The 24436-nt window shown below is 41.2% G+C and overlaps 1 protein-coding gene across 5 annotated transcripts in view; it reads left to right on the top strand.

The window, feature by feature from the left end:
• Positions 1 to 223: 223 nt before the first annotated feature.
• ano9.L (anoctamin 9 L homeolog) overlaps positions 224 to 24436 on the top strand; it is a 54767-nt gene continuing 30554 nt past the window's right edge. The window contains exons 1-2 of one of the 5 annotated variants that reach the window (XM_018257472.2): positions 224 to 775; positions 21225 to 21284. In XM_018257472.2, coding sequence (XP_018112961.1) covers positions 770 to 775; positions 21225 to 21284 — 66 coding nt within the window. In that variant the 5' untranslated portion in view covers positions 224 to 769. Of the gene's footprint in view, positions 776 to 21224; positions 21285 to 21766; positions 22034 to 24436 lie in introns of those variants that run through there. The other 4 variants (XM_018257469.2, XR_005966879.1, XM_018257471.2 and 1 more) reach the window with 4 other exon arrangements.

Raw genomic sequence — 24436 nt, 5'->3', positions numbered from 1 at the left:
TCTATTTACAGTTGGTTGAAAATGAATAGCTAAAAATAGAGCCCTGCTTTATTTAACTTTCAGTCATTTGTGAGCCTTCATCCTTTTGTTTTATGACAGTTGTAATTTCAATGGAACCTAATCACCACCTGTTCTGACCAAACAGCAATGTGCATGAAGTGCAAGCAGTGGGGGTAAAAGTGTTTGCTCAGGAATGTTAAGTCGGAAGGAGGAGCTGCAGCTTCCATGTCTTTCTCTATTATGGGCGCGTCCAAAGTGTCATTTGATCTGTCCCACACACACCTATACTAACTCCACCTGCAGCCTAAGGTACAGGGATATTCACGGAAGTGAAACTTACAGAGACACAGAAGAGGGGAACATATTCATTTATTTGTAGTTAAAATATACTTGGAACCTTCATCCCTGCTACAGACGACACAACTGGACTTTTACAAAATACCTGGAGACACTCTGAAACTTCTAACTTTAACTGGGATAAATCATTTGGACCTGGAGCCGGATGGAATGCCAGTAGGGATGCGGACTTTGTATTTGTACATGGGATATGAATGAAGGGATTATTTATGGCAGGTGGTTGGAAGGAAAGTACAAGAGGTAACTGACGACAATCCAGGAGCGCACAGTAGTAGTAGTGACAGGCAGGAGGAGCCGGGGTGAGGACGGCACAGGAGTGACGAAAGAGAATCACCCGGCTACTGTACCAGGCCGTTCCACCTTAACCAGGGGATATCTATGAGAACTGGAACTACTCTGATACCGCTGCAAAATGCAGGTAATTGCTGAGCCCAAATCAGTATGATCAGACTGAAACCAGAGTTCAACTTTTTTTTTTACAGTTCCTTCATGTTCTAATGTATTTAAGTATGTTTTGCCACATTTTACATCATCATCATTTTGCCCCGTTTTCCATGTGAAGGTTACTTTTCCTGCATTTGAACGTGGTTCAGCTTAAAGTTAACTTTTAGTACGTTATAGGATGGCTAATTCTAAACAACTTTTCAACTGGCCTTTGTTTATAGTTTTTGAATTATTTGCCTTTGTCTTCTGATTCTTTCCACCTTTCAAATGGGGGTCGACCCCATCTAAAAACAATGTTCTGTAAGGCTACACATTTATTGTTATTGTGTACAGGGTCGGACTGGCGAGCCCAGGGGTCCATTGGGGCTGCTGTCCCAGGGCCCACTCAGGACCCACGTGCTGCGTCGGCGCACCAGTGGGCTGCGTGTGCATGCGCACAATGTTTTTGCCTCCCTTTGTCTGGCGGTTGCGGACAGTAGAAGCCACAGCAGTGGCGGAACTACCGGGGGAGCAGAGGGTGCAATAGTACCAGGGCCCGCACCCCCTGCCAGCCCACCGTCAGTCCACGCGAGCATGAAAACGCTCAACTACTTCCGGCAGGGGGTCTGCACTCGGGCCTGCCTCCCCATAGTTCTGTTACTGAAAAATGTCTAGTTTTACATACCCCAGTTTTATGGTTTCCAGGAAAGTGTTTTCCTGGAAAACATAAAGTTAGGATTTGGCTGTGTATATAACATGTAAAAATTCTATTTTAAAGGGCAATCACCATTTTCACTTTAAACAACGAAAGAAAATGTAATTTTCATGAACTTTCCAATATACATAAGGAAATGCTTTCAACGGTTTGTAAATACGGTTACTATTGAAAACACTGTGGGGCACATTTACTTAGCTCGAGTGAAGGATTAGAATGAAAAATACTTCGAATCTGGTTTTTTTTTGGCTACTTCGACCATCGAATTGGCTACTTTGACTTCGACTTCGAATCGAACGATTCGAACTAAAAATCGTTTGAATATATGACCATTCAATAGTCGAAGTACTGTCTCTTTGAAAAAAACTTCGAACACCTACTTCGCCACCTAAAACCTACCGAGCATCAATGTTATCCTATGGGGAAGGTCCCCATAGGCTTTCTAAGTAATTTCTGATCGAAGGAAAATCGTTAGATCGATGGATTAAAATCCTTCGAAACGTTCAATTCGAAGGATTCAATCGTTCGATCAAAAAAAATTTCCTTTGATCGTTCGATTGAACTAAATGCGGTAAATCCTTCGACTTCGATATTCGAAGTCGAAGGATTTAACTTCGATGGTCGAATATCGAGGGTTAATTAACCCTCGATATTCGACCCATAGTAAATGTGCCCCTGTGTGTCTGGCTGTTTATATTTTCTGCACTTCTGATTCTGACTCCTGAAACAATGTGGCAGTTGATGAGCAGACTTGGAGGAGAAGTGACTTATGCTGCAGTGATTCAAGAGTTTGAACCAGAGAAGAGGAAGGGATATACAAATATTTTAATCACATAGACAATCACATTTACCCATAACTTATAAAAAACACATAAAATATCAATATAAAAAAAGGCATTTTTATATGAAACAGACACAATTCCTTCACTGTGTTGTAAATACTGCATTGGTGCAGGCCAGTAACTGGGATACTTTTACAAGTATGGGATCCGTTATCCAGAAAGCAACGAATTATGGGAAGGCTGTCTCCTATAGACTCCATAAATAGACTCCATAAATAATTCTAATTTTTAAAAAATATTCAATTTTTCTCTGTAATAAAACAGTAGCTTGTAGTTGATCCCGACTAAGATATAATTAATCCTTATTGGAGGTAAAACATCCGATTTGAGTTTTTTTAAAAAATTAATAAAGATTATCGAGATTTAGCATACATTGGCCCTTTAAGAACTTGAATTCAACTATTCACCACCTTAAACCTGCCATATTGCTGTTTTAGCCTATGGAAGACGTCCTGGGATCAATTTAGAGATATTTGCAGCCTTCCTGACATTTGAGTTTTTTTCGGAGAAAAAACTCGAATCGAGTTTGAAAAATTCGAATTTGATTTGAGTTTTCGGGTCAATCTGATTCACCCGAGTTTGAAAAATGTGACTTTTATCATAAATTTCGATTTAAATAACTCCCATGAACTCGAAATTCAACCCTAAATTTGCCAAAGGCTAATGACAAATACAACAATTGTAGTGTTTTTAATTCAAAGGGGTGGTTCACTTTAAAGTTAACTCTTAGTATGTTATAGAATGGCTCATTCTAAGTAACTTTTCAATTGGTCTTCATTTTTTTTAAAAAATGTTTTATTTATTTTACTTATTTTTCTGATTCTCTCCCAGTAGCGATCCTAGAGAGGGGCGGGCCCTGGTGCGTGACGCGCAGCCGGGCACCGCCCCCCTCCGTACGGCCGCATTTGGCCGCATTTTCAACGGCGCACGGACTGCCGGGGGGCCCTGAGGGGGTGCGGGCCCTGGCCCGCTCGCACCCCCTGCTCCCCCGGTAGTTCTGCCACTGTTCTCTCCAGCTTTCAAATGGGGGTCACTTACCCCATCTAAAAACAAATGCTCTGCAAGGCCACAAATGTATTGTTATTGCTACTAGGGATGCACCAAATCCAGGATTTGGTTCGGGATTCGGCCTTTTACAGCAGGATTTGGATTTGGCCTAATCCAAGTGCTTGACCGAACCGAATCCGAACGGAAAAATCACATGGCTTTTCATCAAACAAGCAATAAAGTCAAAAAATTTACACGCTGGTTCTCTTTCCCCTCTTTCCCTTTATTTACATATGCAAATTAGGGGTTGGATTCGGTTTGGGATTCGGCCAAATCTTTGACAAACGATTTGGAATTCGGACAATCCTAAAACAGTGGATTAGTTACATCTAATTGCTACTTTTTATTACTCATCTTTCAATCCAGGCCTTTCTTATACACCAGTTTTTTATTATAATCAACACTGAAAGGGTAATTTGGACCCAAGCAACCAAGATGCCTGAAATTGCAAACTGGAGAGCTGCTGAATTAAAAGCTAAATAACTCAAAAACCACAAATAATAAAAAATGAAAACCAATTGCAATTGTCTCAGAATATCACTATCTACATCATACTAAAATTTAATTTTAAAGGTGAATACCACTTTTAAAGCCACTTGCCTCTACATTTCTATGCAGTTCTCACCATAAATGTGCTCATTAAGATGGTCGTTGCACTGACTGGCATTATCGTGATGCCTACGGGCAGGTTTGGGGGGGACAGAAATGGGAGTCAGTTTGATCCTTTGTTTGCAATGTGGAAACACCCCAGCAGGCCCAATTGCTATATGTTCCAAGGGCCAATATGAAGATTGAGTTTATGACCTGTATTTTTATTACTAGGGTAGGCATAACAGGGGTTGCTAAAGTTTGGAAGTCTAACCAATCATTTTTGAAGCTTCCAGGAACCCCACTAGAGTTCTGCATCCAGTCTGGTACCTGTGGAATAACAGCACTGCAGGATATGGGTGAAAAATCCTTGATTTCATAACTGTATTGACAGTCTGGGGGCACACTCTAGGGGCAATTGTGTGAGCTGTAAGTGATCAAACATGACTAACTCAGAGTTAGAGAGCTGCACAGCAGGAAGTAGTGTTCTGTTCTGTTAGACATCCGCTCTCTTCAGCCTTTATACATTACATCTTTGAATAACTAACTATATTAGATACATTTTTTATTTTGCACAGCCTAAGTTTTTATCTTTACACTGAACTGTTCCTTTAATACAGTCTTTATCCCAAATATATTAGGTTAGTCAGTTCCTGTGTACAGGTATAGGAATCGCTGTCCAGAAACCCGTTATCCAGAAAGTTCCGAATTATTGAAAGGCCAGCTCCCATAGACTCTATTTTATCCAAATATTCCAACTTTTTAAGTAATTTTCCTTTTCTCTGTAATAATAAAACAGTACCTTGTACTTGATCCCAACTAAGATATAATTAATCCTAAGGGCAGGGACACATGTGGAGATTTGGGGAAATGTATTTGCCCATCGACATATCGCCTCTTCTTCGGGAGACTAATCTCCCAGAACTGCTTTCCTGCCAGCTAGAATCTAAATTGCCAGCGGGTTGGCTCTCGGATCGTTTCGTTTTCAGAAGTCGCCTTACGAGGAAACTTCAGGGGACTTTGGAAAATGAAGTGCTCCAAGTGCCACCCTGCCAGCGATTTAGATTCTAGCCGGCAGGAAGGCAGCTCGGGAAGATTAGTCAACCGAAAAAGAGGCGATTTGTCGCTGGGCAACTAAATTTCCCCGAATATCCATGTGTCTCTACCCTTATTGGAGGCGAAACCAGCCGTTTCCGTTTATTTCATGTTGAAATGATTTTCTAGTAGACTTAAGGTATGAAGATTCCAATTACGGAAAGATTTGGATAACAGGTCCTATACCTGTATAAGAATTAAGATCCTGTGTGTATTTAGTTCTGGTGCTTTCCTGGGCAGTCAGTTAGGGTATTTAGGGAGACTGTAGGTTACACAGAAAGCATTGGGTAGCTGCAGTTGCCGAGACATAAAGAAAGTGGATTTAAGAGCCATATTGATCAACACTCGCCCACAGTAGAATGTGAAGCTGCTGAACTTTGCTATTGCATTTTGTTCTTCATCTCCTAATAAAGCAGAGTAGGAAGAAGTTACCTGGCCCCACAATATTATCCTTTATCTGGTAAGATAATCGGTATGACCAAGATAAAATGAAACTGCTCATCAGCCAGTTGCACTTCGACTCTCCTGGGACTCCAAGTTCCAGGCTCTGCTCCCACTATTATAGCTGCTATAAAGCTGTCCTGTTTTTTCAGCTGTTGGTGTGTTTACATTTTAAACAGTCACAGCAGCAACAAAAACAATCCATACATTTTTACTTGTGTGGGAGTCAAATGACTCACGTGTTATAAGTCCCTGTGCCAAAACTCAGAGGCTTATGTCGTGGGATTTATGTTTCAGTTTTGTTCCCCCTTTATCCTGTAGCTTTTCTTGGTTTTTATATTACAGGGCAACCCTTTTAAAATAAAAAATATCAAAAGTGATATAAAGGTGACTTTTATTGGCTACCGTATATACTCGAGTATAAGCCGTCCCGAGTATAAGCCGAGGTACCTAATTTTACCTTCAAAAACTGGGAAAGCTTATTGTCTCGATTATAAGCCGAGGGTGAGAAATGCAGCAGCTTCTGGTAAGTTTCAATCAAAAAATTGAGGGTTTCTGCTCCCATTGGAGGTGCCGGCGTCTCGTTTTTGGATTGCCAGCGACCATTCTTGGACGCCGGCCACTATTCTAGGACGCCGGCGACTATTCTTGGGTGCCGGCGACTATTCTTAGATGCCGGCGACTGTTTTTGCGCTTGACCCGAGTATAAGCCGAGGTAGAGTTTTTCAGCATATTTTGGGGGCTGAAAAACTCGGCTTATACTCGAGTATGTACGGTAACTAATATAATCATAGCAAGCTTTCAGAACATTTTAGTTCCTTTTTTCAAGCTGATCACAATGAAGCTGTGGTGTTCTCTGGTATATATACAACATTCAGCTCATAGGTCAAATGACCAACAAAAAGGAATATAAATCTATGTATAAGGTGTCAAAATCATATACGAGGGGATCTGCCAGAGACAAGCAGTTAAGGTACAAGATAATGTGGGTCAAAGAGGCCGAGTATAAATTAGGGTTGAATTATTGGATTGTAGATCAATGATCTCTTAGTCCATATCCAGACATGTTGGTATTTCTGACCTGGTGCAGTCCTTTCTTAGTCCACATAGTTAGCCATAAATCCAGCGAATTGAAAGTTTCCATTAATTTGTATTCCCACACTTTTCTATCATCTGTTTTTAAAATTGCTCTTAAAGGAGAAGGAAAGGTTAAGACTAAGTAAGCCTTATCAGAAAGGTCCATCTAAATATACCAGTAAACCCCCAAAGTAGTGCTGCTTTGAGTCCCCTGTCAAAAGAAACACTGCATTTCTTTCCTTCTATTGTGTACACATGGACTTCTGTATCAGACTTCCTGCCTTCAGCTTAAACCTCATTGCCCTGGGCAAGAGCATGCTCAGTTTCCTCCTCTCCCCCCACCCCTCCCTTCTCTGCTGTAATCTGAGCCCAGAGCAGGGAGAGACTCAGGCAGGAAGTGATGTCACACCATATTAATACTGCAGCTCCTATCCTAAACAAACAGAGATCTTGTAGAGCTTTTTACTCAGGTATGGTAAAACATTCTACAGAATAAATATAGCATTCTAGCTTGCACTATTGCAGCTAATCTATTGGCAATAAAATGCCTCTGTAGCTTTCCTTCTCCTTTAAAGGGATCCTGTCATCAGAGAACATGGTTTTTTTCAAAACGCATCAGTTAATAGTGCTACTCCAGCAGAATTATGCACTGAAATCCATTTCTCAAAAGAGCAAACAGATTTTTTTATATTCAATTTTGAAATCTGACATGGGGCTAGACATTTTGTCAATTTCCCAGCTGCCCCTGGTCATGTGACGTGTGCCTGCACTTTAGGAGACAAATTCTTTCTGGCAGGCTGCTGTTTTTCCTTCTCAATGTAACTGAATGTGTCTCAGTGGGACATGGGTTTTTACTATTGAGTGTTGTTCTTAGATCTACCAGGCAGCTGTTATCTTGTGTTAGGGAGCTGCTATCTGGTTACCTTCCCATTGTTCTTTTGTTTGGCTGCTGGGGGGGAAAAGGGAGGGGTGATATCACTCCAACTTGCAGTACAGCAGTTAAAAGTTATTGAAGTTTATCAGAGCACAAGTCACATGACTTGGGGCAGCTGGGAAAATGACAATATGTCTAGCCCCATGTCAGATTTCAAAATTGAATATAAAAAAATCTGTTTGCTCTTTTGAGAAATGGATTTCAGTGCAGAATTCTGCTGGAGCAGCTCTATTAACTGATTCATTTTTTTAAAAAAAAAATTTCCCATGACAGTATCCCTTTAAGAACCAAAATTCTTAAATCCTTTATGGAGTGATGAGGGCCATTGAAATGATTTCCTATTGGTGTGTCCAGTTTTTTATTGGTAATTGTGTATTAGTGGTGTGTATTTCTCTTTCCCAGGCTTTGCCCCAACTCTCCTTTATATAGTCCCCCTGTTATGCATTTAGTGCATTGTATTAAATACACCACATTGGAAGTAGAACAGTTGTATTGTCCATGGATGCTGTATTCCTCTAATGTGTCTGGAATTGGTATTTTGTCTGAAGTTAGGATGTGTGGACAGGTTCGGGCACGGGTCTATAAATAAAGGGGAGCAGCGGGTCTGGGTCAGATGCGGGTAGGGAGTGGGCGTGTTAGAGTCCAGTGCGGGTCGAGAAATTCTCGACCTGCACATCACTAATATATTCAATTTTTGGTGGGTTGCAATAAGGCACCTCTTGTCAGTAGTGAGTTTAGGTTGGAAGGCTGAATGCTAGGAGTGGTGGGTCTGGGAATATGCTTTTGAGCCTCTCGTCCTTATGAAGTGTAGCTTGTAAATCTCTTGCTATTTTTCTGAGGGTCCTTAGTTGTGGATTGTATGTGACCACTAGGGGAAACCGATTTATTTCAGGTTTTTGTTTATAATGCGACTTCGGGGAATCCTGGTGGCTGCATGAATGTATTGATTTTCAATCATGAGGTTGTAACCCCGGTTGATGAAGTCTGTTTTGAGTGTTTTGGTTTTTATACAAATCTGCTTATTGGGAATAATATGAAAATATGATTATCATTAAAAACGTATATTGGCCAAAGTAAGTTTAACAGAGAAGGAAAAGTTGGTGGTGCTCCCTAGTGATTCTATTTGCTTACCTGATACCCCAGGCTGCTTGTCCAGGGTATTGTTTGAGGCATCTGTATAGTATGGAGGCCGCAAGCCCTGGTGCAAAAACTGAAGCGCCCCCTAACATTATGCCCGCTGGGCGACTAATCTTCTGAAATAGCAGCGTGTGTCCCTGCCCTTATACATTACATTTTTGAATAACTAACTATATTAGAAATATTTGTTATTTTGCACCGCATATCTAGTTGCCCAGTGTCTATTTTTTTTAATTTCATGAAATATCTATTTCCCTTGTTTTGTTCTAGTATAAAGCCCAAATAGATGGTTTCGTTTTTTTTACCTTTACTACCTTCCTTCTCTCTCTTCCTGTAATCACGAGAGTACTGTATGTCTAAATAGAGATTTATAATACAGGCTAATGCCAGACGTGACTGATTCTCGGCTTTATCCGCAGGAAGACTCAGCCCCTTTTCTGGCATCAGCCTTTGCCTGTGCCTGCACCCAGATCTAATGTATCAGCCTAGATGCAGACACATGGGGGCCGATTCACTAACTTCGAGTGAAGGATTCGAAGTAAAAAAAACTTTGAATTTCGAAGGTTTTCTTGGGCTACTTCGACCATCGAATGGGCTACTTCGACCTTCGACTACGACTTCGAATCGAAGGATTGGAAGTAAAAATCGTTCGACTATTCGACCATTCGATAGTCGAAGTACTGTCTCTTTAAAAAAACTTTGACCCCCTAGTTCGGCAGATAAAAGCTACCGAAGTCAATGTTAGCCTATGGGGAAGGTCCCCATAGGCTTGGCTAACTTTTTTTGATCGAAGGATATTCCTTCGATCGTTGGATTTAAATCCTTCAATCGTTCGATTCAGAGGATTTAATCGTTCGATCGAAGGAATAATCCTTTGATCGTACTATCTGCGCTAAATCCTTCGACTTCGATATTTGAAGTCGAAGGATTTCAATTCCCAGTCGAATATCGAGGGTTAATTAACCCTCGATATTCGACCCTTAGTGAATCAGCCCCATGGTGTGGATTCCGGTGCCAAAATGCATACATGCTGAAATCTGCTGGTTTTAACTAAATCTGAGCCTTATTCCAAAGTAGCAGAGATGCACACTCACGCATTTCTTGGGAGATTCTTGAGGATTTAGGCATGAATGACAGTTTTAAATTTTATTAGTCCTCAATGTTGGAACAGACATAAAAAAACGTAATTTGTCACAGTTTTAGTCCACCATCCCCACAATATATTACATTTGTTTTTATTCTCTTTGCAAAAGTCAAGCTTAATGTTTTAATGTCCATAACATGTTGCTTCTCAGGCCTCCTTCAATAATAATAATCTGAAAACTTAGTAGGAATCAATCAGTACTGAATCCTGTGGACACCCTTTGCTGCCTTAACCCTGTCTGACAACATTCCATTTACACACATTTGTCTGTTAATCCATAAGTAGATTTGCCTCTGCCTTATTAAAAGTCTGCAGTAATCTCCTGTGGAAAACTGTATCAGAAACCTTTGCCCCATCAACCTTTTTGCTTTTAAAATAAACAGATTAGTTAGTGAATACTTGTTATGACTTCTCCCCAAATACTGTCACACTTAATTCTTATAGATGATCATTATGTTATATTTCTGTAAGCAATTTATTCAAAGGGTTTCCCAACAGCTACTGGAGCCCAAGGACAGCTCCAGCCCCCCACCAACCCCAACCACCTGTTCAACGTCACCTGCTGCCGATCTCAATTTCCCCTCACAACCAGCTGCCTAATCTGATCCCCCTTCACCCCCTGCAACCAGCCGCTAGACCCAATACCCCATTTATCTTGCAATCAGCCAGGCTTGAGGTGTCTCTCTGCTTTTATTTTTACTCACCTTTCTGACTCAGGAGTGAGCCCAGGGTGCTAGAGCAGAGAAGCACAATTGCACTTTCTGTGCCAGAAGAGCTGAATTTCCGGCCAGTATCTCAACTCTCAAATTGGTACAGCACACCTGGCCGCCAGACCTGATCCCCCTTCACCCCAACCTAGACTTGATCCTACATCCCCACGCTCACTGTTTGCTGTAGCCACAGCTCCTGACAGTCCCCCATCCTGAGTGCTCTGTGCAAAAAAGGGTGTTGACAAATTTATTTGAACTTTGCTATTTTCCCACCCAAAATTGCGCCTCCTCCAAGTTGCACCCTAGGCACCTGCCTAATTCTGACCCTGGTCAGGCTTAAGCGCCCCATAGACGCAAAGATTTTTCTTGCCGAACGACAGATTTTATCGAAGTCCGACCAAACCTTCGAAATTATCGTGCTGTTAGTGGGATTCGAACGATCGTACATCTTACGATTTTTCGGCCGACATCTGTCAGGAAATTGATCATCCAGGTTAAAAAATCTTTATCAGCCCCAGTGCAATCTATCTATGTTTGCAGGGCCAAGCAGGCAGCTCCCCTTTGTTTTCCTGGCAAATTGGTCTTTTTAGTTGATGGACAATCCGTACAATCGTATGATCGTTCTGAGATAATCGTGGTCTCACGATGACGATCGGATCTTTTAAAAATCTCAACATCTATGGCCAGCTTTACTGATCAACAATAACAGGTTGAAATCTTGATTATATTTTCCATAGAGCTACTATATCTCATAAGGGCCACTGGAGCTGAAGATGTAAGATTCATAAATATTCCATTTTTGGGCTGACCCCTTGAATTGTCCACCCTAGGCAAAAGCCCTTGTGCCAATACAGAAAGTACAGCCCTGCAGATTGTCCTGCCTCAGACAAGGTATTCAAGTAGCCTCTAGGCAAGATCACCCTCATCATTCAAAAATGTTAGAACAAGGCTAACTAAAACAAAACAATGCTATATAGAGAACCAGAATACTATATTGCATTGTACTTACTCTTTAGCGTGACATTATCTACTAACTGAAAAATTCTTTTCTTTGGAGACAAACTCACTTTTCAGCATCACACAATCTCATAGCATAGTTCCATTAAGCTTACATGCTGCAGGCATTTTTTCCAATTGCCAAATGGGACCTAGTATCCAAAATGCTTGGTACCTGTGGTTTTCTGGATTTGGGGTCTTTCTGTAATTTGGATCTTCATATTTTAAGTCTACTAAAATATCAATTAAACTTTAAATAACCCCAAGAAGATTGTTTTGCCTCCAGTAAGAATCAAGTACAAGGTACTATGAAATAGGTGAACTCCACAAACTCAATGCAGGGGGTTGCTTTGCTGCAGCACCAACTTGTGTTACGGGATCCACTTGTCCTCAAAGTCAGAATAAAAGCAAAAAGTAGTGATGTGCTTCAAATTAATACGTGCCTATAGGAAAGAGGCTAAAGCTGATAGTGTGTTATGTTTAGTTGCACAAACTGGTACCATTTATTAGAACTACTCACATTCGGCTAAAGCAGTGGGCGCTTTAAATATATGTTTAGTAAAAAAATGGACGCCGGCATCAAAAAAACGGACGCCGGCGCCGTTTCGCAAATTCGCCCATCACTAGTTGCGTTATTATATTTTTTATGACAGATTGATCATTGGTTAAATTCGATTGAAATTGTATTGGCTTTTTTTTTTGTCCTGGTTTTTACATGTTCTACAGGCTTTGCAGGACTTGCATGTTGTTTATTAAAAAACATTGTGTGATTCTTGTGTGTGTTTCTAAAGACAGCTTGGTACTAGAATCTGTTTTATTGTTCTTGGTTTCTTTTATATCATACAAGGTATGAAAGTCTTTATCTTGCCTTAAAATATGGCAGTGTTTCTTAATAATGTTTTCCAAATTTTTATTTGACTTATTGAATATGGTGATAAACGGAATTACTTCCATCAATTTGGAATCATTCCTTCCTTTGTTTTTTTCTTTCAGTCGGACATTACGATTTTTCATATCACATTTATATTTTGCATTCTGTAATATCTCATTATACCCTTTATCCTTAAATTGGACTTTTAGAATTTGGCATTCTTTTTCGTAATCCACTGATCGGCTACAGTTTCTTTTTATGGCTAAAAGGGATATTATTTATCCATTTTCTATGGGGGCAGCTTTTGGTTGGAATAAAGCCATTGCAGTCTGTTGGTTTGCGATATATGCTTGTTTCTAATCTGCCTTTGTTCACAAGGATCGAAAAGGTCCAGGAAGTTAACCCTTTCCGTTCTGTAGTTAGTGGTTAATTTTATGTTAAAGTTGTTAATATTGAGTTTATTTAAAAACTCAATAAGTTTCATCTCTGGGCCCTTCCATATGAACAGGCAGTCGTCGATATACCGTTTCCATGCTACTAAATCAGAATTATTTGTTAGAAAAAGTGTGCTCGGTGCAAATATTGTTCCCATTGCTGTCCCTTAAGTTTGTAAAAAATAGTCCCCATCAAACCAGAAGTAATTCTTTTTGAGTATAAAGTCAATTTTAGTAAAAAAGTTGTCTGATCTTTTTCCATTGCTTCTTCTTGGTCCAGAAAATATTATGGTGGCTGCTATGCCTTGCTTGTGCTCAATAACAGTGTATAGAGATGTTACATCACATGTACAGTATATATCCTGGTTCCCACGGAAAATCATTTATAAATTCGATGGTGTTTATGGTGTCTTATTTAGATTTTTATTCTTCATAGTTTTATAATTTACTGAGGTGATAAAGCCTGCCCCCTTTACTAGTCCTTCCAAACCTGTAGGTGAAAAAGTAGGGGAACTATTGCGAAAATGAAAATTTAATATAAGCTTCAGCATACTGAAATGAGAAGTTTTATAATTAGAATGAATTAAAAATTCTGTATTGTTTTTGAAATAATCAAGTTTATTTTCACTATTCTTCTCTCAGCATCTGTTTCTCTTCATTCTCTCTTTATGCAGCAGTTGGGTGTCAGATAATCATTGACAGTTAGATCCAATACATCATATAGGGGGGCTCCCTTTGCCTAGAACAGGGGTGTCCAACCTGCGGCCAGGCCCGGATTTGCGGCAAGGCCGCATAGGCCCGGGCCTAGGGCGGCAAAAAAATAGGGGCGGCATGCCGCCCAGCCGCACTATGGGGACGCGTGCGTCCCCATTCAATTACAGCAGCTGCGAAGGCGAAAAAACGCAGGCGCGCTGGGAAGGGGAGGTGAGGTGGGCGCTAGGACCGCGCGGCCGCCTGGTCGGACCGCGCGGCCTAGGGGCGCCGCACATTGAAATCCGGCGCTGCCTGCGGCCCGAGGGCCACATGCGGCCCAGGATGGATATGAATGTGGCCCAGCTTGAAACGCTCAGTTCCCGAGGAAACGTCATAATAATATTATAATAAGTCTATTTAATATCCAGGTGTCCCATATTCCAGTGTATAGCTCCATCTGGTTATCCAACTGGTATTGTAGTTCTTTTCTGTGTATTTTCTTTACTTTTACAAAACAAAAGTGTTTGTGTATTTCATGTGTGGCCCCAGACAATTTTTCTTTTTCCAATGTGGCCCGGGGAAACCAAAAGGTTGGACACCCCTGGCCTAGAAGATGTATTAGAGCTCACTCTATTTAAAATCCTCAGACATCATGTCTCTCTACATGCAGGATTTGTGAAAAAGGCAGTTATTTTGTTAGATTTTGTTTGTACTGGAATCAGTTATTTGAGTGAGCGCTAATTCATCTGCTAGGAAAGGGAGCCCCCTATAAGATATATTGGATCTTACTGTCAATGATTAACTGACATTCAACTGCTGCATGAAGACAGAAACAATGAAGAATATTTAATTTATCGCATTAAAAAAGTTTCTTATTTCAGTATCGTTGAAGCTTCTATTAACTTTTCATTTTCGCGATAGTTCCCCTTTAAGATTAACCTCTGCTGCTGGTTGAAAATTATGATTATTCTTTTCCATTGTTATACACTTCTTAACTCTGGTGCTCCTTAGAAAAGAAATTAAAAATTTGCCATAGCCTTACATGTTCTTGCAGTATGAAGCCTACTGAAGAGTATTAACAATTATTATATAGATGCATATGTAACACCTATTTGGGCTGCATAGCACACAAATAGTTAAACGGTCCAGCTAGCAGTAGAAGCACGGGTTACACTGCGACTCACACAACAGGGTCAGGGCCTTCGCCATGTGGAAGTGTTCCCTCTATGGTGTAGTGCAACTACATCCCCCAGGCTACTGTGCATATAACAAAAGATGGGCGCCAGGAGGTTCTTGCAGTAAAACAGAAACGGTTTATTAACCATGCACGAGGCAAGTGACCACAGGTTTAGTAGTCAGGCAGGAGCTGAGGCAATAGCACATTTCTCACACAGAGCTGCAGGCATTAGGCATTTCTCACAGAGGAAAGGTCTCCATTAGACATTTGCAGTATTCACACACATTCCCTCCTGGAAGTTGTCAGGAAAGCAGCTTCTACCCTACAGTCCCTCTTCACTGAGGTCCCTGACTGGAGGCAACACATAAAGCCTCTGGGAAGCTACTCCCTTACTGCAAATCCTTGTTGGAGCTTCAGCTGCTCTTTCTCTCTCACCTCTCTGCCTTTCTCTCCTACAGAGACTATTACAAGTCTGCCCTAGTGTAACTATTCCTCATTCACGGGGTTTCCTGGTCCCCGACTTCTTCTCCAAAGCACATGGGCCTTTCTGGGCCTAGCTGTACCCAGGCTCTCCTGAGCACACCCAGCTGGATCACCATCCACAGGCCAAAGAGGAAGAGGCCACTCCCTACTCACACTATATAGCAGTGTAGCAGGGGAGTGTCATTCTCTCCTGGCAGATCACTCTAAGAAAAAAGGTGGGGGCCTTAAAGCTGCAGGGCAGATTACCCAGTAGGGGTCCCTACACATATATAAATCGCCAACATATTCTGAAGCGCTGTACAATAAATAGGGGTATACATTGATATTACATAAAGGACAACCATTTCTAAACCAATAAAGAGTAGGGATGCACCGAATCCGCTTTTTTGGATTCGGCTGAATCCCCGAATCCTTTGCGAAAGATTCGGCGAATACTGAACCGAATCCGAACCCTAATTTGCATATGCAAATTAGGGGTGGGAAGGGGAAACCATTTTTACTTCCTTGTTTTGTGACCAAAGTCACGTGATTTCCCTCCCTGTCCCTAATTTACATATGCAAATTAAGATTCGGATTCGGTTCGGCCAGGCAGAAGGATTCATCCGAATCCTGCTCAAAAAGGCCAAATCCTTGCCGAATCCCGATCCGAATCCTGGATTCGGTGCATCCCTAGTTACAACATCCCTAGTTACATTATGGCACAAGCGCTGCAAATTATGCTGGTGCTATATAAATGAATGTTAATAATAAATGTTAATAATGCCACACTACCTGAATGTTAGGCCATGCCCAATATCTGGTTTCTGGTAATGGTATAATGGCATATAAAGTATGCCCTTAGGTGGCAAGAAAGCTTGTGGCCAGCCACCAACAAACAGAGTCACGGCTTAGGCAATGCTCAAACTATGAGCTGAGCCACTAGTAGTATCATAGAAACTTGGAGAGAAAAATCAAAAGAAACTATATGTAGATATGTCCCATAATATAACCAATAGAACAAAATCCGTTGCGATATTGAAAAATAAATGTATAATGCCCCTTTACTATCATGATTAGGCAATTACCCCTCACGTGTACAGCTGATAATATAGTCTTCCTATGCAGAAGTTGTTCTTTGTTAGGCTATAGGCAAATGGTATAGATATTAGTTACAGTAACCATTACAAACATAAGGTCGCAGCACCGTTCTCTGACAATATGTAGGACCGAGAACTCTTCTCAATATTCTCCAGCCCAGTGTTGCTCAGACTTTTAACTAATGATTTACTTGAAATGTAAAATGCAATGGTTTTAGTCCTTATTATGGGTGATAAACAGGGTCAGCAGCCATTTGTGTCTATCACACTATACAATGTAGTAGAATGAACCTCTATCCTCTACAACTGGATATTTGTTGCCTCTACAACTGGATATTTGTTGCCTCTACAACTGGATATTTGTTGCCAAGAAAAAATTAAGTAAGCTCTGGAGTAACATGTATAATTTCACAGGTTATAGTTTCATGTTTTTTCACAGGTTCTAGTTTCATGTTTTTATGTTTTTTAATATATGCAGTTACTCAGTGATGTAACTACAGAGGTGGAGAAACAATATGTTATTGTAACGATAAGTTACCCTGGTGGTCCAGTGGCTTACACTGGTGCTCTAATGGCCGGCAGGGACTTCCGCCCCGCCTCCAGCGGGGGCGCCCGCCGCATGCGTCCTTCTCCTCTGTGTGCCGGTTTCCTCTATTGGGCACACGTCGCACACTTCCATAGGCTTCATAGGCGCAATGACGCCGGCATGATGACACCATTGCGCAATGACGCGAAATTCAAATGTACTTAAGGGGAATTCAGTGCTATAGACGTTGCCAGTTGTTAGGTTCAATTCAGCTTGTTCCTGGGTGTTTATTCCTTGTGAATCCTTTTTGATCTATTGTTATTGATCCTTGCCTGCCTGCTTGACTACTATAACCTCTCCCTAGCCTGCACTCCGAACTCTCCAATCTGACTTTTTGCCTGTCTGCTGACTATTTTACATTCTCCAATCCTGATCCCGGCCTGTCTGACTATTCTCTACTCTGCTTGTGCTGGCCCGGCCTGCCTGTTCCACGCTGTGTTGTCTGGCATGTCTTCCAAGTGGCGTTCTTCCATCTAGTATTTTTGGTGAGCCGATCGTGCCCCTGTGCTTGTCCAGAACCTTCAGCTTTGCTCCCCTCTTAGTAAGACCTGGCTGCATCCAATTAGCTGAGGGCTCCTCCCAAGGTAAAAGGTCGTCTGTTATAGGCAGAAGCAAGAGCCGAGACAAGGGAGTCTAGCACTGGTTCGGGATTTAGGGTGCCGTTTGTGACAATTATGCACATTGAATGAAAATAAAGCACCGTATAGGGGTTGTACAGAGGTGTCTGGTTTCCTATACTATGAAGCAATATCGCTGGATAGGAATGTCACATATTGCACTTCTCTAAATATTATCCAGTAGCAGAATATACAAACAGTAGGAGAGCAAACATAATCAGTATTTGCATGTGAAACAGCTCTGGGCCATTGACTAGGACTGCAGTTTCCTATCAAGTATAGGTTTTGTGTTAAAATGTTGTTTTGTGTAGGTTTTACACAATTTATTGATGTCAACTATATTTACTTTATGGCCCAATGAATATTCTGCTTCTCCAAAAATGCTTTCATCCTGTCCACCCAGATTCAAACTCACAGCTATGGCTATATCAGGTCTTTCCTATTCCACTGTACCAACTGGCTTTTGGGCACTGTGCCCCCATGTTCCTATATAACATTTATCTACAGTAGAATCACTGGCAGCTTATCTGAGCATGGTGCTAGACGCTAGCCTGTTGGCAGCACCAAACCTAAATACAAATTTGGGTTTTCAAAGGTGTAAAACAAAGCCCCCTTTTTTTTATTTTCCACCTATGGATACCACAACCATTCCTGCAGAAGAATAGCAGGATAAAAATCTAATTCTAGTGCTGCGGACATTGGCGCACTCCGATCCCCATCTTCCCACCCACATCTGTCTCTGCCCACTCCCTGCCTGGACTCCGCCCACTCCCCAGACTCCACCCACTATCCCACCAGTGTCCACATGCTTCCCCATTACAGTAAGAGAGAGGCTGGGGAAGGGGGGGTTATTTTTGGCTATAGAGGAAGCTGCCTCTATAGTTTCGCCATTGGCTGGGGACCTGGGTCTAATTCCAGCCAGGGAAGTAACTGCAATTTGTATGTTGCCCCTGTCTCTGCATGGGTTTCCTCCAAAATCCAAAAACACAGAGGCAGGCTAACTGGCTGCAGATAAAATGAACCATGGTCTGTGTGATTAGGATAGAGACCTTAGATTGTAAGCTTCACTGGCTGAAGTGAACAATGTATAGCAATGCAGAATATTTCAGCACTATATAAAGTTTAATAGTAATCCTTTAAAATATTACTGTCTACAACATACTGTATCTTCCCAAAGCTCTGCAACAGTGATTTTCAGTTGTAGAGGTGCTGGGGGTTATTACTAATGTAACTGATTAAAGACTGCCCTGGTAGTAGCATAATGTCCCCAACTGAGTGGCCAGTAAATAAGTCCGTGATTGAGTGGTTATTATTTAATAAGAAAGTGATTTGTTTAAATCAGAAGACAAAGGGAAAGTTAACTTTTAATATGTAATAGAATTACCCATTTTCAATAGGTCTTCATTATTTATTTTTTTATAGTTTTTGAAGTATTTACCGTCTTCTTCTGACTCTTTCAAGCTTTCAAATGTGGGTCACTGACCACATCTAAAAAGCAAATGACCTGTATTATTGCTTCTTTTTATTACTCATCTTTCTATTCAGGCCTCTCCTATTCAAATTCCAGATTCCTATTCAAATCAATGCCGGGTTGCTAGGGTTATTTGGCCCATAGCAACCAGATTACTGAAACTACAAACTGGAGAGCTGCTGAATAAAAAGCTAAATAACTCAAAAAACTTAAATATTAAAATATAAAAACTAATTGCAAATTGTCTCAGAATGTCACTCTCTACATCATACTAAAAGTAAAGGGGCCGATTCATCAAGAGTCGAATATCGAGGGTTAATTAACCCTCGATATTCGACTAGGAACTAAAATCCTTCGACTTCGAATATCGAAGTCGAAGGATTTAGTGCAAATGCTGCGATCGAACTATCGAAGGATAATTCCTTCGATCGAACGATTAAATCCTTCGAATCGTTCGATTCGAAGGATTTTAATCCAACGATCGAAGGAATATCCTTCGATCAAGAAAACTTAGGCAAGCCTATGGGGACCTTCCCCATAGGTTAACATTGACTTCGGTAGCTTTTAGATGCCGAAGTAGGGGGTCGAAGTTTTTTTTTAAAGAGGCAGTACTTCGTCTGGTGCAATGACCGGCAAAGTTGTGCTTTCTGGGAGTTTATTTGTCTATTTTATTGTGACTCATGATGCAGGCCCATTCTATTAAAAGGCAAAATCTGTGTATCGCTGTTCAGCGCTGGCCCGTCCCCATCAAGACTCGCCACACTTATTCTTTGAAAAGCGGCTTTTATTCAGCTTGCATAAGTGATAACAGGCAGTGGGTAAGTGGTGCGAACTAACGCGTTTCGTGCCCTCTCTTATTGGCACTTCATCTGATGAAGTGCCAATAAGAGAGGGCACGAAACGCGTTAGTTCGCACCACTTACCCACTGCCTGTTATCACTTATGCAAGCTGAATAAAAGCCGCTTTTCAAAGAATAAGTGTGGCGAGTCTTGATGGGGACGGGCCAGCGCTGAACAGCGATACACAGATTTTGCCTTGTAAATACCGGCTTGGAGTTGCCGGAGTATCGCGAGAGCTGCGGCCGAGACGCCACAAGGAAGGGTGAGCTCCGTTCATTACATTCACAACCCGTGTTTCTCCTGTTACCATTCTATTAAAAGCAGGGAAGTTATTGACCTATCTTTCTCAGCTAAGAAGAGGAATGTGATCATTTTTATATGTATTTTATACCATATATATATGTATGTATGTATGCAAGTGATTAGCGAGTGATAGCAGTAACCTAGAGTAAAGGTGGCCACACACGGGCCGATAAAAGCTGCCGACAGAACGAATCGGCAGCTTATCGGCCCGTGTATGGGGCCCCCAGATGGGCTTCCCCGATTGAGATCTAGTCAAAAGTCGGCCAGATCTCGATCGGATGGGACTAAAAATCCCTAGGGCCCACGATCGGATCAGCCCGATATTGCCTCCAGATCTGATAACTCCTAGCAGCCAATCAGCAATTAGTATTCAGCGGTCCCCCGTTGGAATGAAAAGCCATGATTAGTCGCTATAAACCTGTGGTCTTTTCTTGGTTTTCAGTCACTTAATCCTGTGTGCATTGTCCCAAATATGCATGGATTCAGGTTTCTGCTGGGAAATCATCAGACCGAAATGATTAGGTTTCAAGTTACCTATATGATTATCTGTATACATGTAAATAGGATCTAAATAATACTAGGGGTCGTTTATGTAGACCCAGGGCAGGGCCAATGTGTGAAAATGTGTTCCCCTTGTGCCCTGGGTCTGGCTGTGCTGTACCCCTGAGTGCAAGGTGCAGAACATGGCATAGATGGGTGCAGGCATAGAGTGGACTGTAAGTATAAGGTGGGCTCCACTTCTCCCTAACTTGTGCATCTGAATGACATGCAAATTAGGAGATGAATAGGAGAGGAGCATGGGATGCCTACAGCCCAAACAGTATATAAGTAAAGGATGATAGGTATTGCTCAGGTCTCTCCACATACCTGCTGCCTGCAGAAAAAAAGACAAAAGTACCTTAATGAAATGTAAAATGGGTGATTCATACCTATAGACAGGTAAGACCATAGACAGGTAAGTCTCATTACAAAAACATTTATTATCTGTATGTTTAATCTAAAAAAAAAAAAACAGCACTACATTTATCTCCTGCTACTTTGCCTGTAGCATCAGCAATGTCGCACCAAGGATACCTAACTCGGGTGTGTGACAATATATATGTATATTTACTGTGTATATGGACATGCACAAGCTGATCTTATATTAAACACCCTTTCCTTTATTAGGAGCAGCCAAGAACACCGTGGCGTGAAGATTTACCACTTATGGATTTCATTGAGAACCAAGTAAGTAACTGGAATGGATCACCAACCTCACATCCCTATTTCAACTACGTAACTCAACCTGTATAGGGCATAGAGAATATATTTAATGAAAATAGAGTTCAACACAGGTCACCTGAAGAGGGGATCCCTAGCTCTCTATCCACTTGCATAGGAATTTTAGTGGCTTTTTATAGCTCTCTCTTTTATCCTATATAAGGGTGATCTGTGAAATTTCTCTTTCATAATGGGTAACAAGCTATCTCTTCCTTATTTGATACCTGTCATGTAAGGCAATTCCAAACACCATGGGAGTGACCCGGTTTTGTTCTAGGTGCGCTTTAGCCTATAACAGCTATCTTTAGTTTTGGACCTTGCTCTCTGCTTTTCCTGTATAGCCAGGACACGACAATCCAGCCACTCCCACAAGGGAGCCAAATGTAAGTTTAGAGAGAGAGAGTCAGTACCAGAAAACAACCTTAGAAACGTGAGGCAAACTTGAAGAACAGGAACAAGCCAGGGTCTAACCAGGAATCAACACAAGGAACTGGACCAGGGGAATGAGGAACCTCAAGGAAACCAGGGTCTAACCAGGAATCAACACAAGGAACTGGACCAGGGGAATGAGGAACCTCAAGGAAACCAGGGTCTAACCAGGAATCAACACAAGGAACTGGAACAGGCGAATGAGGAACCTCAAGGAAACCAGGGTCTAACCAGGAATCAACACAAGGAACTGGACCAGGGGAATGAGGAACCTCAAGGAAACCAAGGTATCGAACCAGGAGCTTACAGTATCTGTCTAATTACACAAAACAGAGATAGAACAGACTGCATAGTAATCTGCAGGTCACTGGATCAGATTCAGCTTCTTCTACTGAATGCTATGCAACTGCTTCTACTGATGCTGGGGAACCCTGGGTCTACTGTCACCCTGATCCTGGAGGTAGATCCATCGCTCCACAGCGGGTTGTGTTAATAAGCACAGCCTCCACTCTGAAAATGCTAGGCTCTACCAGGGTCGGATTGGTCGGGTGGGACACTGGGAGAAAAAACAGTGGGCCCAGGCCCTCATGGGACCCACCCAGAGTGGCTCTCCTGATCGGCTTCCTGGATGGTGGTACAGGACACGACACAACTTCAATGTGACGTAGAGCATGTGGGAGTTAGTGGACATCAGGAGGGGGCCCTCTTTGCTGTAAGGAGGGCACTTATTGTAGCAGCCCCGAGGAGCCCCCAATGCCCCAGTCCGACGCTGGGCACAACTTGCACCTCAAAAGCAAGGACAATTGTATCTGTTTTGGCACATTAAGATCAATTGCGATGGACAAGCTAACAGCGAGGCTACTGGAATTGTTGAGGAAGTAAACACTATATAATGGGTAAAAAAATGACAATTTGCATCTAAAATTGCACTTGCATTGACTTCCTTATACCTCTTACCTTTTGGTGGCTGCTGATAAATAGGAGCTATAAGACATCTACAAATTAAAGAAGCAGAGAAAGATAAAAAAGTAAAATGGATCTATGCCCCCCCCCCCATAAAGGAAATTACCAAACAAAATAATTACAGATGCAATAAGAATTCACCCATGAAAATCTTACTTCCTAGCATCCTACCAGTCAATTCTGCAGCTATACTATACATGGAGTTTATTGTGATCGTCTGTAGTGATCTGTCTGAACAATTTGCAAAACGCATTGAAGTTAACGGGCATCAAAATGCAGATTTTTCCCCAGAAATTCGTCGCAAATCCATGCCTGCCAAATTTATTCGCCCATCACTAATAGTCTGACTTCATTAAACTACACTATCATGAATCATCAGGAGGGAGGCCATACTGGTCTTAAGTTTCAGCTCTAGTTGCGGGATCAAAAAACCTGGAGCCAGAATTACATAGACTCTCATTGGAGAATTCCTTTGTATTTCAATACAAAGCTGCTGGCCGTGAGAGCTGCATCAATCAATATTGTTTAAAGAATACAACCCTGGTGTTGCTGTACCGTAAGGCCCGGTGTGTGTGTGTTAAACCCTTCCTAACATGTTACAGTATGTTGGGGTTTGTAGCCCAGCAACAGCTGAGTAAGTGTGATTCAGCAATGGCACTTTGATCCCCTTTATGTTACATGTAAAATAAGTTTATTCACTTTAGTTTTCTCTTCTCAATAGTACAAAGTCCTATACCTGTTTGATTAAGAAATGCACCGAAATAACAGTGATATTTGTTTTGTACAAGCATGAATGGCCGGGACACACCTGTGATTCAAGGAACTTGCCACCCACACATTTTCTTATGGAACTTACCACATTCAGTTTCTGTTAGTACCAAGCCACGTGCATGCTGCTGTAGTGTTGGGGTATAAATAGGCTTCTTACTACCACCAGCTAGGAAGGTTTCTGTCAGCTCTGAATAAACATGTCATTGTGTTATGGCAAGGACATTATATATATATATATACACAGTATATATATATATATATATATATATATATATATATATATATATATATATATATATATATATATATATATATATATATATATATATATATATATATATATATATCATTCGATAAGGACCCGCACTCCAATGTTTCGTGAAAAAAGTTTTTTTATATTAACTTGTGCAAATAAAAAAATAAAAAAACTTTTTTCACGAAACATTGGAGTGCGGGTCCTTATCGAATGATTGTATGCTGAAGCTTTGACCGAGCACACACAGTATCTCCAAGACTGGATTTGAGTGCAAGCGTTTTTCTACACACATATATATATATATATATATATATATATATATATATATATATATATATATATATATATATATATATATATATATATATATATATATATATATAGAGATATATATATATATATATATAGAGATATATATATATATAGAGATATATATATATAGAGATATATATATATATAGAGATATATATATATAGATATAGAGATATATATATATATAGAGATATATATATATAGATATATAAATATGGCACACCCAGTGGCTGCTGGACAGGGCCTGAAGTAGGGGTAGGCAGGAGAGGCAGAGCATAGCTAAGGGGCACTGTATATCTAACCATATGTGTCATGACTTGGGGAGCAGAGGGCCCCCCTCAACATTTCTACCCCAACTTCCAAATCCTTGGTGTAATAGCCTTAATGG

The sequence above is a fragment of the Xenopus laevis genome, chromosome 4L, assembly GCF_017654675.1.
Source record: "Xenopus laevis strain J_2021 chromosome 4L, Xenopus_laevis_v10.1, whole genome shotgun sequence".
NCBI classification, from domain to species: Eukaryota; Metazoa; Chordata; class Amphibia; order Anura; family Pipidae; genus Xenopus; species Xenopus laevis.
This window is presented reverse-complemented; position numbering and strand designations above follow the sequence as displayed.